The sequence below is a fragment of the Accipiter gentilis genome, chromosome 28, assembly GCF_929443795.1.
Source record: "Accipiter gentilis chromosome 28, bAccGen1.1, whole genome shotgun sequence".
NCBI lineage: Eukaryota > Metazoa > Chordata > Aves > Accipitriformes > Accipitridae > Astur > Astur gentilis.
Genome location: NC_064907.1, coordinates 15,558,787 through 15,574,778, shown reverse-complemented (window position 1 = coordinate 15,574,778; position 15,992 = coordinate 15,558,787). Strand labels below are relative to the sequence as shown.

General features: G+C 42.6%; 1 protein-coding gene across 2 annotated transcripts; it reads right to left on the bottom strand.

Annotated features, from left to right (window-relative positions):
- Positions 1-133: 133 nt before the first annotated feature.
- On the bottom strand, positions 134-15,092 carry VDAC3 (voltage dependent anion channel 3). Of its 2 annotated transcripts, none has more exons than XM_049830976.1 (9): positions 14,988-15,092; positions 11,107-11,177; positions 9,906-9,955; positions 5,869-6,021; positions 4,673-4,725; positions 3,085-3,312; positions 2,023-2,173; positions 880-937; positions 134-631 (listed from the first exon to the last, which is right to left on the bottom strand). In XM_049830976.1, the coding sequence occupies exons 2-9, from the start codon at positions 11,171-11,173 to the stop codon at positions 540-542; spliced, it is 852 nt and encodes a 283-aa protein (XP_049686933.1). In that variant the 5' UTR covers positions 11,174-11,177; positions 14,988-15,092; the 3' UTR covers positions 134-539. The 2 variants fall into 2 exon arrangements, with proteins under 2 accessions (XP_049686933.1, XP_049686934.1); XM_049830977.1 differs by having other exon boundaries at positions 11,107-11,194; positions 14,988-15,030.
- Positions 15,093-15,992: the final 900 nt, after the last annotated feature.

Below are 15,992 nucleotides of genomic sequence, written 5' to 3'. Positions count from 1 at the left end.
AGACAAGGAAATCTTCAGTGTACAATTATAGTTTAACAAAGCATTTGCAGATTATCTATTAACCATGCTTAAAAGTTGCACCAAAAAACCCCCCAAAACCCCACAGCAGGATGAGAGACAAGACACACCACCATTATGTTCCAACTGTGACCAATTTATTTCATTTTGATGTAACCCCAAATTTCCACTACAGCACAGACACCACCTTTTATAAAAGGCTGTGAAGTATAGGACATGCAGGATGCAATACAATAATGGGAAGAGGTGGGATTTCTCTTCTGTTTCTAGGAACAGATTTAAAATATGGGAAACTGAAGTGAAATGTGGCACAAACATCACAACTTCCATGCATGCCTTCAAGTATCTTCCTTTGATGTGCTGGCACTCTCTGGACTTCAGTGTTGGGTTAAAATGATTCTTTGGAAGAGTAGAAAGTTCACACTTCTTGAAATTTCAGAGTAAGATTAAGGCCGAAACACACTGGGTACGCTTTTCCTTTGTCCTCCAGAGCACCACCTGTTGTTTTACTTAAAGCTGCATTAAGCTTCCAGCTCAAATCCCAGACCAACTTTGTGACCTCCAGCACTGAAATTCTTGCCATCAATCAAGCCTGAGAGGGTCAGCTTTACACCTGGGAAAGCAAGTAATGAGACCTTTCATACACTGATATCCCTGTACAATGCCCTCCCTCAAGTATTTGAGCCTCACTAATGTGTCTCAGTTGCTATAGGAACTTCTGTACGTACACATGCTTTACTTCTATGAGCCTATGTAAGATTTCTAGCTAATTCGTTTATCTGTTTTGTTCTAGAGATAGCAGTAAAATAACTCATAGTGTAGTACTGATACTATTTGCTGCTACCAGTTAGACTTACTTACCGGGTCGGAGGGCATGAGTGTAACCAATTCCAATCAGGCTGGCATTATTCACTTTAGCCTACAGGAAAAAAGAAACCACAGTATTTATACACTGTGTATAAATATTCAGACAGGATTGTCCCACTGCTCTGAGAAGGTGGCTTATGCATTAACTCTTTCAGCTACTTGTAGACTAACCTCTAGCAGAGGTTATTCCAATCTTTTCCTTTTGTCCTCAAGAGTTTCCAGCTTAAGTAATAGTTCCAATCTTTCCCTCAAACTGTAACCCATTATGCCTACATAAAATGCCACCCTGTCCTTCACTGCTCCCAGCACTGTCTCTTTATATCCTTTAAAGGGCTAGTTACTACAGTCCCTTAGTAGCCAATGAAGTCTGTCTTGTTCACAGACTCCTGTTCACAAATTGCTTAGTAGTAATTTTTTTTTTTAATGAGCAATAAATATATGAATATGCAAACCCATTTTTGCATTACTAAGTTTTAAGGTGTTTACCATAGTATTTCCCACCTTTAATTGTGGCTGAATTGTCCTGGAACCAATTCTTGTTTTGAAGCGTAACAAATGCTTGCTACTTCAGTTCTTAGTGTTAGAACATACACGGGTACTTTTATTCACTGTCACTTCCCCATGGACATGTTTTGTCTCCTGAACCCTTCTTTGTCACTATTTAAACCCTTTTTTGTCCCTAACATTTCTGCAAGAATTTGCAAGCATCAGTAACAACACTTATCTCTGGACCTGGGCTGACTTTCAAGGGTTAACTAATTGTTAGGAGAAGGCTGTAACCTTAGCTGAACTTCCATCATTTTACTATAGTACAGTTTTACATTGTGTATTCGATAAGAATTAAAAGGACACTGCATCCTCTCATGACCTCTTGAAAACACATTTTGCATAGGCTCCAAGCACACTAGTCTGACTAGTGGCTATTTCACCATGGACAAAACCGTGCTTCAGTTGGTTTTTTTAATCATTTCACCAATACAACCTGTGAGGTCCCAATTTAAATTTGAACCACAACAGAACCCACAGTTTGCCATCTACCATGCTTTCTCAGTAACTATTTAAAGCAATTGCTTCATACCACAAATTTTCAGTATTTAAGGGAGCTTGAAATACTTGTTCCTGTAACAAAATTCTTACCACAATGGAAGTCTTCTCATCCAGTTGGTACTTAGCAGCAATACCAAAACGTGTGTTGTTACTGCCAGCAGTCCATGCAAGATTGACTGATGTCTCAACCTTGTTATTAACCTTCTGATAAATAGACCCACCAAACTCGGTGCCATCATTCCTGTTTGTAATAGATGCAAGTGTGTCAAGCCTTGCCTTGTTTAGTAATAGTAATTCTTCAGATTAACCCTGCCCCACAATCATTTGATCATTATCTCTTAAAATGAAGCAAGAGCTCCAATACTTCCCCAGACCCATGCTCATCTACTTCCTAGCTGGACCTGGCAGACTCCTGCTCACATTTTTTACCCGAAACATAAGTTTTGCTTGCAGAATGGAACAAGATTTTCCACCAGCTGAGACCTATGGTTTGAGGTTCTGACAAAAAAAACCACCCAGATAACCTGCGTGCTTGTCTTAAGAAAGCAAGCCTCTGATAATGCCTAAAGGGACAAATCCAGAAGGACATTTAAGTCAGTTATGGGAATGATGAGGCTGAAAACGATGTTATTACATGCTAGTTGTTCAAATACACCATCTTCAAAGACTCTCAGAGCATCTGAATGCCAAGACTAGAGCTACACTGTGATGACAGCTGGAAACACTCAAGTACAACGCAACACACACCTCTCTCCTCCACCTCAGGCATTTCTGAGCCGGAAGCTCTCTGTCTGGTGGTAAGGGGGGGAAGGTACAGTAGCTTAATTGAAGGCTCTTTTATCTAGCACCAAAATAGAAGTTGAAGTTTACAGATTTTAATTCCAAATTAACATTATAAAGTGCCTTTATGCCACTACCTTATATACACAAACCCCCAAATTACCCTGAAACAAGGTCTCAAAAGACAGCCAAGGGTTGGAAAGTTGGCCCTGCTTTAGTTGTACTGAAGATGAAAACACCAAATCTAAATTATTTTGAAACAAATCAGCATCCCCTTCCATCCAGCCACCTTTCACCTAACTCTGTTAGTGCTCACTATTCATCTAGTTTGGCTCCTCTGATAATGTTTTTCTAGGCTCAGATAGTACTTACACATTAGTGTGCAGCTGAAAGTCTCCTGCCTTATATCCCAAGGCAAAGTTATTTTGCGAAAGCTTAGACTTGGCTGTATCAAAAGCCATCTGGTAGCCAGCAAGCCAGCCTTCATAGCCCAACACTGCCCAGCCATAGATGGTTGGTCCAGAGAGATCAATGTCTATGTTGCAGCCTAGATTTACATATTCTCTTTTGTAGGAGGTCTTCAACTTCCCACTCTTCTTCCTGCAGAGAGAAACATGCCATTTTATCCCTGGTAGTATACAAGTATGTATTATATGTAGTTTTATTCGTATGTCCCTTAAGGCCATACTGTAATGCCTACTCAAAACTTAATGTTAACAGCTGCTGAAGAGGGCATGGGATAAGGGTAATATTGGTATTATGTATATTTACGTGGTGCCGCTTTTTCCTCCAGAATCTTAAACTCCTTAACATCCTCAAGAAGCAAAAAAGACAAAAGTGTTTCTGCTTAATGCTCTAAAAACCATCAGGTTTCAAATTTTGTTCTCCACAAGTGAGTACAATGCATTATGGCATCATTGGTTTCTTTCAGGAGCATCCATGATATCCCACACCAATAGCTGGCCTTTCTGTCCTTCAGTGACTTTTTGTTTGCTGGGTTCTCCACTGCTCCTTCATGTGCAGTGCTTGGTTTCCTTCCTTCTTCACTGCTGGATACCAGTCTCCTCTATCAAAAAATGAATTTCCTCATCCTCCAGGCATCATCCACTTAGTCAGCCTTTTTCTGTCCCTGTGGAGAAGCCTCTTCCTCTCTCTCCAATGCGTCTTTGTGCTCATTTTGCTATCAATTCAAACTTAACATAACCGAGACAAAATTTTATCAGTTCCTTAATCCTCTCCCCAACCTCCTTTCTCTCCCACTGAAGACAGAGCAGAACACCGTGCTGCCTGTAACTCATCCCAGGCCTGGGGTCTCATTTTTGACTTAGCTTCCAATTTCTTACATCCAAACAGTATTTCAAACTCTGATTTTCCTGATAGGCTTTCCCCAATAATAAAGAAATAGCAGTAATTTTTTACAAAGCAGTCTCAAGCTTTGTGCATTATCCAGACATAAAACACCTCTCCTTTGCTCTATTACCTACCAAAAATAATTCTATGATAATTGAAAAAGACAAAAGAGTACTACTCCACTGCCTATCATAATAGCTATGCAATTCTACATCATTCAGTTGTGCACAAAAGCATCAGGAAAAAAATAAATTTTTCTTTGTCCTTAAGGCACTGTGCTGACAGCAGCAGGACTGTCAACACCATGACAAAGATGATACAAGTTAAATGGTCCATGTAAGACCTAGCTGTTTAAGAGGAGAGTTACAAAAATATAATACCTACTGCAAAACGACAAATTTGCCAATGGCCAAAAAGCTGAAGAATCATTTTTAGCAGACTTTGTCCTTCTCAGCCCGGTATTATCCATTGCCTTCAAATTCTACAGCGCCTGCAGAATATTCTGCAGTAAATTTTGAGCATTTACACAATGACCAGAATAAGCATTTCTAATTCAAAGTTACAGGGAAATGCTAGCACTCCTTAGATAAAGTTGACAGAAAGTATTTACCCTGTGTTTGGTACAAATGTAGTGTCAAGAGCCACCTTCAATCCTTCAGCCAACTGCAAAGAAAAACAGAGACATCTGCTCAGAACTCCGCTGAAACGTTATATTCTACTACTGTAGCTTTACTTCCTGTCTAAAGAGAAGACAAAACACAACCATAATGTCTCCCACATATTTTTACAACAAAATCTGAAGATGCTGTATGATGAGGGATTAAAATTTGGACTTTTTCTCCCCACAATGAGGCCCTGTAACAGCACACACTTTGTAGATACATTACTACAGGAAGATTTCAAATCTAGCATTGACAGGAAAATTGAGAAACTATGTTAAAGAAAGAAAACTGTTCAGTTCATGTTTGCTTATTCCCTATAGTTCCAACAATCCACGCAGTAGCTCGAGAATCTCTCTCAGAATCTACAGGTATTCTTTTAAGACACAGTACTACATCACAGGCCAAACCATCTACCTGCCTCAGCTTTCCCACCCTTTTTTGAGCTGGACAGCATTTTCAGTTTTAAAGCACAGGTAAAAGTGCAAAACTCTAACTACAAAAATTGATGGCCTTACACGGCGGAGGGCATCATAGAACTTTTACCAACTTTGGCACCATTACCTTATGCTTCAGGCACTAAGTGAAAGGCATAAAGCTATTACTCTGAAAAAGAATCGCGTGTTTTGAGAGTGCTGTATGCTAGCAATCCTTAGTGTAAGCAGTGCCAAGCTGCCAACACTAACCTTTCTCTTCAATCTTCTAAAATATATCCTATCTCAAGGCAGCCAAACTTAAGTCCTTATGTATTAGAGCATTTAAAACTACGAGACCCCTCTTTTGCTTCCCCTGCGTGACTGCAGCCGTGACAGTTCTACATAGCTAGCGTGCGTCTTTAAACAAAAACTCCTATTTGGAGTGGATAATAGTGATGTTCATTCAACCAGCTAGCTAATTTTGCATCCCTGTAACTGCAGTAACTCATCATTACGTAGCAGCAAGTGCTGTGGGAATGCTTGCACCCCCCCGCCCCCAAAATTCATGACGCGCTCTCTCAGTTTGTGCATTCTGCAAATATACATAACTTCTTTCTTTTTAGTACTCCACATAGTTTTGTGCAACTTTCACTCTTCAGTGTTTTCTGCTCTGCTCAAGACTTTCTCATACCAGTTGCAGAAACATTTTCAGGGTATCTACTTCCTCTTACCTGATCCTCCATGGAAACTTCTGTTCCCAATGTGTTGTCTGTGTTCCACTTCTGTGTGAATGTAAGTCCATATTCTTTGATCTTATATTTGGTCTCTAGACTGCCTGAAGCCTTGCCTGTGTCTGTGTTGGAAGAACCAGCTGCAGCGAATTCCTGCCAAGAGCATAATATGAGTTTCAGCATTCTGGTATTTAATTACATTCAGTTTTTCCACTTGTTGAGTGCTAGCACTCACACTTGCTACCCTTAGACCTTTGAACAGAATCCTCAAAATCCTCCTCCTCTTCCTTATCCCCACCAAAAATAATTATTTCTGCATCACAAAATGCTACTCCTTTTGGCATCTCTGTTCTGGGTATTTCCTTTATTGAGGTGTGCTGATAGAGCCCTGGAACTTGCTTAGGTTGGAAAAAGCACTATTACACAAAGACCTGACATCCTCACTTACTTTTCATCTGCATCGTGATTTGATTACCTGCTCCCCCCTTCTAATTTTTACAGGACTTTTTTCCTAACTTATCCACCAACCTCCCCCACACCTAAAACCCCTTTTTCTGCCATCTTTTTTCTGCTCCAAAGTAGCAATTATTATTTCAACATTCCACAACTTGCTCTGCACCTTCACATGGATCCATACCCAAATACAAAAAGATACTTGCTTGGGATACAAAGCTGCTTGTATCCTTGGATTTTTCCTCACAATCTCCTCTAATTCCCTTGATCACCTTACCAGCAGTGTCCCAGTTGTGCAGGAAATAGCAACCACTATGGTCCTTCTGGAAATCCACTCTCCCTTAAGAAATACAATCCTACATCCAACTTACTCTGCTAGATGAATAGCAACAAAAAAACCCATTGATTTTTCTCTCGTTTCTCCAAACATCTCATGTGTTTCTTCCTCTTCATTCTTTATTTCTTTTTCCACCTTTTAGCAGTGAAAATGTCTTCTGGACTACTGCACCCTAACGTTGTTCATGCTACCCTTTATACGGTTGTCACTTAGACTCTTCATATACCATGTTGATGACCTTAGCACCTTCTCCCTCAACCTAAGTTCTCTGTCATTACTTCAGCCAGCTACTACACTTAGAAGGTCACCCCTTTCTAAGGCATCTTAAAATTGTAGAGCTTTTTTTCTTCACAGCATCAGAAAATAACCTGACCCCAGTGGCACCTTGACATCAGGCTGGTCCTTCACTGACTAGTGTAACTGAACCAACAACTTTGAATTTTGTATAATATGTATCTTGTAACATGCTGTCCTATGCTGTTTGAGTAGTCCCCCACACACCAGAGGTTCCTGTTATTCAGGGGACTTGAAGTCTCAATAAACATCTCTCCTCCTGGAATAACTCAGAGGTAGCCTACTCAGTGTTTCATGCAGAACAGAGTATAAAGGAATGAGTAGGGATATTTTCACAGTAGTAAGCTCAAGGTGTATGAGCTAGGTTTTAAGAAGCATCTGAGAACTGATCTCATTTGTTGTCTTTATCTCTCAAACATTTTTCTTGAAGAAAGATAATTAATCTGCCATTACATTTCCAAGTTACACCTCTTTTGAAGTTTAAATATTGAAAGATACAGTGCTTAAGAGATGGCAGTATCCATGTATCCGCTGCCAACACATCCAAGCTTTGGAACCCTGACTTTCCAGATCTGTCTCATTCTAGGACAGTATTCCTGGATGCTGTGTACATTACTTTCACAATTCTGGACTTTGCAGAGTGTACAAAGACCGTCTTTAAATGGTTTTGAAGTGCCAGGGAAGTACACCCAGGTAACATTCCTTACACACCAGTGGGGGAAGACACTTACTCAAGCTAATGCACTACTACAACAGCACAGCAGTTTTATAACACAAAAATACGTGATGCAAGTCAGGATGTGTTAGACTATCCTTTAAGACATAATTGCTACACACTGCTCTGATGTCACCTCCACAAATTTAGCGTAAAGACATCTCAAACCTGCACCAGAATTCTGAAGTAACTTTCTTCTGATCTTAGGGCAGGTAACCAATTAAAAAGGCTTGATTTGATTCTCAGACCAAGCAGAAGAAAGATTGTAAAATGCTTTTCTCACAGCCAAAGAAAAAAAACCACCCTGTGCTGTCATATGATCAAAAGCCAAAGGATTTTGCCAGGTGTCAGAACTGGATCTGCTTCTGGAGGTAGAAGGCACACAGTCAGCATCTGCTACCGTCAATCTTCAACTGTCTAAACTAGAGACGTCTCATCAAACCATCTAGTGTAGAAGCAATTCTTTGATTTTTTGTAGCTGAAAATCAAACTCATTCTGTCTCCATGTCACACTCCAGTCTGAATCAGCAGTCACGCTCAGCTTCTCACTGACCTCCTAGTTTATGGTGGCTAGTGTCTTCAGAAACACCATGCACTTACTAGGCCAAACCACTTGCAATCTGTGAAACAATTACAACCAATAGACACTACCATTGTTGTTTTCTAAGACCACAGAAAAAACACCCAAAACATTTATGTATCATAACAATTAGAGGTACTATTACTACCCAAGTACGAATTAGATCTCACACTTTGTCCCTGACATTGTCTCCATCCCCAAAATATCATTTTGTTGCAGCAGAATGCTCATTAGAAACACTAACAAGCACAAAACCTGAAGTAACAGACAACTCTATCAATCTTGTTTTCCCTCCTGTGGTTTTTACAGTGTTCTTATTGTGGATTATTGGACAAAGATTGCAAATGGCTTTACATACATGGATCATACAGCAGATTAAGGGCTATGGACACAGTCAAACTTCATGATGTGGATGATAACATGACTAAAACCAATGGAACAGTTTATAAACAACAGTAGGCACCACAGAAAACCTCACTAGACAAAGCAATAAAGAACTAACATGCCAAAACAGTCACTATTCTTACCAGCTGTATAAACATCCAACACGAAAGTTGCATGGAAAAGGAAAAGCCCATTTTAAAACTTAATACAGTTGCTCATGTTCCGTCACATTCAGAAGACAGCATAATTAACCATTAGCATATTATTTGAGAATCAAAACTTCCAGCCAGGAAAACTATGCATATCGTGAGGTGTCAGTAACTGGTAGCAGTCATAATATAGAGACCACATAGTTCCTCACGCCTACATGTTCCTGGTGCACAATGCAAGTAGTCCATCAATAGCTCAATTGAGACAGAATACAGTAATACAGAAGAAATTGCTTACACCATTTGAATGATAAGAATGCAAGAGAAGGAGGGAGCTAAGGCAAATATGGTTATGAAGTAGGCTGAAGAGCAGCATGGCTTATCAACCAGAACAGCATCAAGTGGTAGCACTCACAGAACTGAGACTCAGTGTAGGAGTAAGCTTATCTAGCAAACAATATATGCCTGTAGTTAAAGACCAAAATTATGAAACCCATTCCTGGTTTTGCCAGCCCTCCTGTGAAATCATGAGGAAGCTCCACTTCTCCATCATTAAAGTGGGGATCATAGTATTTCCTAGTTACCTGAAGTGCTAAAGATTAATTAACATCTGTAAAACATTCTCAAATTCTACATAAAGGGTACTGCAGGAGTACTATTTAGTTTTAGTTAAACCTTGCATTATAAGCACAGTGGAGATGAGTGAAAATGAAGTTAAGTTAAACTGTGGCTCTTATTTGCCCCTTGGCCTTTTGGGTAAAAAGCCAGTCTGGACTCAAAATCCTATAAAAACCAACAACAGCAGAGAAACTCAATTGCATTCATAAGCAGAAATAAGAGCTATTTAGGGTGAAGAAACTCTTATGTTTGGGATGTTGGAATGGGAACGGGGAGGAAAGCCCCAGGTCCATAACAAAATGTGTGAAAATTCTTGCACGCTGCAGGAAAAGAAGTACCACTACATCAGTTCCACACCATTATAGAAATACCTCGGGCAGCTACAGGTTTTAAAATGAGAACTGAAAGAGAGAAGCAATACCTGCTAGCAAGTTATTACCACCAACCAGTTCAGGAATTTGTCCTTCCATTGCAATGCTGATGATGTTGAAAGCCCCCAACACTTACCACACCACTGGAAGACTTGGTCTTCAACTCTAACTTGACCATTCCAAATCCTGAAAATAGAAGAGCATACAGCATGTGCTTCACCACAATATACAAGCAAGGCTTATTTCCAACAACCCAAAGTACAGCGGGTAGGGTACACTGACCTGAAAGAACCTACTTGCATGTTTCAACAGTTGTTGATCTTACTGAGGAATGATTGAAGGAATTTTGACAATTCAAAGTGGGTGGCCTCATAATTTATCGTCATAATAGTCACCCATCATCAAGTACCTCCACCTTCTGTAGCTACTTGCAGTCTGGGACCAATCAGTATGGTCACCATGTCTTCTGATTTACTCAATTTCCTTTTATATTTCTGATTGCAGGGCAGGAATTTTTCTTTTCCCCTTCTCCAAGAAAAATATGTTTCAACTTACTTCAACCAATGCCATATACAGAGATACTATTCCTTTCTTCCTTTTCTCTCTAATCTGCTATGAATCTAGGGAAATACCTGGCCCTTGCACAGAGTAGAAAAGCCTGAAACAACTGATACTAAAGCAGGGAACCTGAGTTAATTTTAGCAAAGCCTGAACTCTAGGGTGGCAGAGACCAGACCAGAACGGTTTTTAATTTTATGTAGCATATGGATTTGGGACACAAATGCAATTTTTATCACACTCACAAAACTAGATAAAAAATGTCAACACTTTTAGTACTGCTCCCAGAAAAGGGACTAATACCAGTACTTATCCACTTAAATTCTTTGAGGAGGAATGCAAACATTGTGAAATTATTTCCACTATGGCTATGACAATAGGCTATTCTGATTAACATGAAGATCATTCTACCTCAGGAACCTGTTTGTTGCCATATATGGTCTCCTATGGCAATCTGTGTGAATCTGACTGATTTAATGCCTCTAAATACAAAAACTAGAAGGTAAAAAATGCAGCATTCTTCAGAGACTTTCCTGGAGTGCATCTTAAGGTCAAACTCATAACTTTCCCCTCTAACTCTTTGCCTACTGCAGCATTTTCATTGATACATGTCTAAAGTTCAAATTCAGAAGGGGCTAGATGCTCCAGGCCTCTGCTGAATTCCTACCCAAAGGTATTTAGGGGATCTCTGGGGTAGTAATGTTTTTACTGTCATTTTCAAGATGCCTAAGAAAAAAAAAAAAAAAGAAAGGTTATCAAACCACAGTCATGTTACTTACCATATCCCTTGTTGAAGACATCCCTGGCAGACTTTCCCAAGTCACTGTATGATGGTGGGACAGCCATGGATCTGAAACGTAGTGGAAGCTGTAAGAATCTTAGGTTTAACAGCATAAAAGCTAAATTATATCCAAAGCATTTATAAACGTCTATGACTAGTGCCCTCTGCATACTTCACTGATACTGAAGTGCAAGACCTTTGAAGAACGTTCACAAAAGCCATCCTCACATCGTTGTTGCTTCATCAGAAACAAACTTCAATTCAAAGAAGTTATGGAAGCCAATCCATTATTTGAAATCACTAAACCCCAGGAACAGTATTACGTTCAACTACATATGTAGGCCTCACATTCTTACATTGCAAAAAGAGCTCACGGGAGCCTTAATCCCTGTTCTGATAATGGACAGGACCCTTCCTGAAAGGGACCCCAAGTGGCAAAGCCATGTCAGCACTGAACAATCCCAAAGGAAAAGATATCTGACTTCCCTGTGCACTTATGACTCCTTAGAAAGTTTTTTCAGAGATTTGTAAAATATAAAAAGATATCTCTGTACCCTGTCCAGTAGCCACCAGTGAGTATTTCTGTACTGTGTATACACAGCAGTAAAAACTACATTTTCTAATACAGGTAACTTACAACTACTTTGGAGGGCAAAACTCTGAAGGACAGGCATGTGATATTACAGCTTACATGACATATTTAATGTTAGTTACCACAGTTTAGGGATTTTTCATCCAAAAATCCACATTAAAAGAAGTAGGAAAACTCTTCCCAGTGGAAAATTAGTCTTCCCCTTCTAGAATAAGTTTGCATAAATGTAAAGGCACACCTGCTCCAGAAAAGCAAAGCTATCAAAGATGATGCTTTTGTTTGATTTTAAGCATAACTCTTTGCCACTTAATCCTTCCTACAGCTGACATGTTTGTTGATATTCTTCTCTGCAACACCTGACGCCAGAAATCACTGATCCCCCATTTGTTACTTACACCGTACTGAAAGACTAATCTAAAAAGTAATAATGCAAGCAAAACACGCAAGATCCCTAAAGTCATCACTTCTCTTCCACTATTTTAATTGCTTATCAGTGTACTCTGTCCCTCTGTCACAAATGCAACAGTATCTGCACTAAGCAGTTAAGTCCTGTTTTCAGATAGCTAGCCCTTTCCTAAAACGAAACACTTGGACAATTTACATCCCATAGTAGACAAACTGCTCTGTATTCAGTGACTTAATAACTAACCTGCACTATGTGTCTGTCAATACACGGACTGGATGATGCTTATGGGCTCCTTCCAACTTGAGATATTCTATGATTCTATGAATATATATCTGTGGGTTTAGAGGATCTAAAATAGCTGGACGTGACTGCAGATTCCCCATCTGAAGATTAGTACATAAAACAGGTACTTCTCAAAATTACTATGCAAAAAGGCCTTTTTACCTGTCAACCATGAAGGCAAAATTACAATTATTGAATCTTTAAACTGATGAAAGAGCAACAGAATGTGCACTTTTGTGACAGCATAGTTTAAATTACTACAACAGTTTTAGCAAAACAGCTATGGAGCAGAGCATATCCTTCTTTTAAAATGTTGGGTTTTGACACAAATCCCTCAATTCAGAAGTTTCAGCTCACACTTTAAAATTGGGGTTTGGGGTTTTTTTTGTTGGTTTGGGGTTTTTTTGGGGGAGGGGAGGTGTTTGTTTGGTTTGGGTTTTTTTAGTAGGTTTATCAGATTAGTTCAACCCACTGATTTCAAAAGCTTAGTAACTCCAGTTTTTGGAGCAAGGCTGATACTTTGACATTTTGACATGGTGATGCTCTACATATGCAGTAACTGCCCAACATACTCTTGAACCTCAAACACCTTTTTCCAGCAAAAACCAATATGAAAGATAACTCCCTGCATAAGAATTCATGCAAAACACAAGCAGATTTTTTTTTCAAAAATGCTCCCTAGTCACAGCTGGCTTTCAGGGAACCGTCCAGCTGTTGAAAACATGACGGGAATACTCCATAATCATATGGATTTGTACTTGGCCTCCAAACCACATAATCTGGTTTCAGTCAGAAGTTTGACAATGATCAGCAGTGAGCCACAACACATTTTCCAGAGTTGGGACTGACCTATTCAGAGTTTAGAAGACATTAGTCTAGTCTAACTTTCAAATTACAGAGAGATGTTATATCGAACAAAAGCAAGATCTTAGATAATGCTTCCCCCCCCCTGTTTCGGAAAACATGCCACACCCTGACCTCTTTCATGCTTTGCCAGCTATCTCTCAAATCTTTCTACCTCCCTGCACAGAAGGGCATGTGCTTTAGACAGACAAATGACAACGGAGTTGACCACCAAGTAGTCTCGAGGCTCTCCTCACAGCTTCACGGAAAATGCTTCAAGAAGAGGAGGACTTTACCATCCCATTCAGCACCTTCCCAATCTAAACCTTACCCTTTTGGCTGGTACCCTGTTCTGTTTACACCTCATTTTTCATAAGGCTATTGAGACATCTTGAATCTTGTGAGCCTGTTCACTTGCCTATCATATCTCCTCCCTTTACGCTATATGGCTGTATTTTCTGTATTCTATGTGGTTTAATGTATTTGTTATATAATATGTGAGTATTTAAAAGGTATTCTAAAAAAAAAAAAGAAAAAGAAAAAAGATTCTTCAGGCTAGCTCATGCTGAGATACATAAATTCTTTGCTAATAACAAGCAGCTCTACTTCATCATATAATCATAGATCGGTTTGGGTTGGAAGGGACCTTAAAGACCATCTAGTTCCAACCGCCCTGCCTTCTTGCAAGCCAGAATTGTTCCACAGTTCCACAACTATTAATACTAAATTTTAATTGGTCTCCATCACCCAGATGCGATGACAACAGCTGACAAAACACAACCTAAAGCGGAAAAGAAACATTAAGCCGGAGATCTAAAACTAAGTCACAGTACTTGTTTTAAGCACCTTGTTTTCAAAGCAAGCCTCCTTAATCTCGTGCTTTGATTTTTTTTTTTTTCTCCCGCAACAATGAAATTAGTACAACCACCACAGGAGAAAAACCTGTCAAGGAATAAAAGGCTGGGGGCAACCGATGCCTGAGATACAGCGCATGGTACGCCAGCGTCTGTATATATAAACTGCAAAAACCCACCACCAAAGTGGAAATTTCAGTGAAGAAATAAAGATGAGCACACCCACCCCGCTCTACGGAACAACCGCGCTTCCAGACACCAGCTTCGTTTTCACCGACCGGTGCCGCGGTCACGCCGCCCGTGGCGGCCGTCACGCGCCCTTCGGCGGCGGCGCCGAGGAGCGGCGGTACCGGCTGCGCGGCCACGACAGCGGCACGGCCACGGCCGCGGCACGAGAGCGCGGGCACACGAGAGCGCGGGCGCGGCCTCCTCCCCGTCCGTTACTGACGCGCGTTACGCAACGGATAACGGACGGCGGGGCCCGGCCGAGCTCGGCGGCCTCCTCCTCTCCTCAGCGAAACGGCGCCGCCGCGGGAAGGCTCGGTCGCTGCCGACCCCAGCAGTTCGTGTTTCCCCAACCGAGAAACCGGAGCGCTGCCACAGACCCCCCCACACACCCCCCGCCGCCCCGGCCGCAGGGGCGAACCGCCGCGGCCCGCGCCTCAGGGTCATCGCCTCAGCGGCCCGCGGAAGACCAGCGCCCGGCGCCCCCTCGGGGTTCCGGCCAACCGCAAGGTGACTCGAGGGACGGCCGCCTCGGCCCCCATGAGGGACCGGAGGACGCCACCGGGCTTCGCCCGAACGGACGGACGCACGGACGGACGGGCGCACGAACGAACGAACGGACTGACAGACAGCCGCCCCGCCCCGCCGCGGCCCGGCCCGGGCCCCCCGCCGCTAACCTGCCGGCCGCGCTGCCTCCGGGTAGAGGTCTCGGCGCCCCCAAGCGCGCATGCGTGACGCCGCTCACGCCAGCGCGCACGCGCGCCTGCCGTTGCCACCGCCCCTCCTGTCAGGGCTGACGGGTCCCCGCCCCGCCGGGGGAAGCGGCGCTTTTACCGCTTTTACCGCAGGTCCCGCCGCTCGGGAGCCGGCCGGGATGGCTTCTCAGCGTTAAGCCTCTCCCCCACCACCACCTCCGCCGGTGGTGAAGCGGCCGGAGCCGACTCCGGTGTCGGTGGGCAGCAGAAAGTTGGAAGGAACGCTGGAGGTGCGTGTGAGGGAGGGAGGGAGGAGACCGAGCACCGGGGCCCGGTTATTAACGGCCCCCGGGGCAGCTCCGGTTCCCGCAGCCTGTCACGGAGTCGGGGCGCGGGTCCGGCGGGGGCTGTAGCCCCTCTCAAGCCCTTCATCTCCCTTACCCGGCGCCTCCTTAGCCGCTGCCGTCCCCCTTCGGACTCCCGCTCAGGCAGATCCCTGAGGCCAAGGAAGGAGGTAGGCACGCCCGCTCCTGCCCTAACCCCTTGCAACTGGGACAAGAGCGATCACAGAAGACAGAAAGGTGCGGCCGCTACCGCTGACAGCCCCCACAGGCCAGTCTGCATACGCATAAGGTTATATGCGCACAACCAGTAGTACAGTATGTGCCCATTTACACAGATTCCCTGTGATAAGCACAAGGCTTGCAGCTGTTGCCTCCCGTGATTACCAAATACCTTGCAGTCCAGTTCTGCAGGAGGAAGAGGAGGGCAAGAGCTGTAAAGAAAGACAAAGGACCCCAAAATAAGGGCTAGTTAACTGGGGGCGGGGAGGGGAGAGGAAAAAAAAGTCACATTGTATGTTTATATAGGTCAAGAAAAACAAACACTGTCAACGACCCATTTTTCTTCCACCTAGAAGAATTCAGTGTTGTGGAGAGAGATTGCGAGGCCAGCAAATTCTGCCTCAAGTCCCAAGCCGAAGCAGCC

Excerpts from the sequence above, each read along its gene's own strand:
- VDAC3 (XM_049830976.1), bottom strand. The coding sequence starts at position 11,173 with ATGGCTGTCCCACCATCATACAGTGACTTGGGAAAGTCTGCCAGGGAT. Across the intron at positions 3,313-4,672 it reads ACATTTGTACCAAACACAGG|GAAGAAGAGTGGGAAGTTGA; the intron begins GTAAATACTTTC and ends TTCTCTCTGCAG. Across the intron at positions 2,174-3,084 it reads TTTCAGCTGCACACTAATGT|GAATGATGGCACCGAGTTTG; the intron begins GTAAGTACTATC and ends TATTACAAACAG.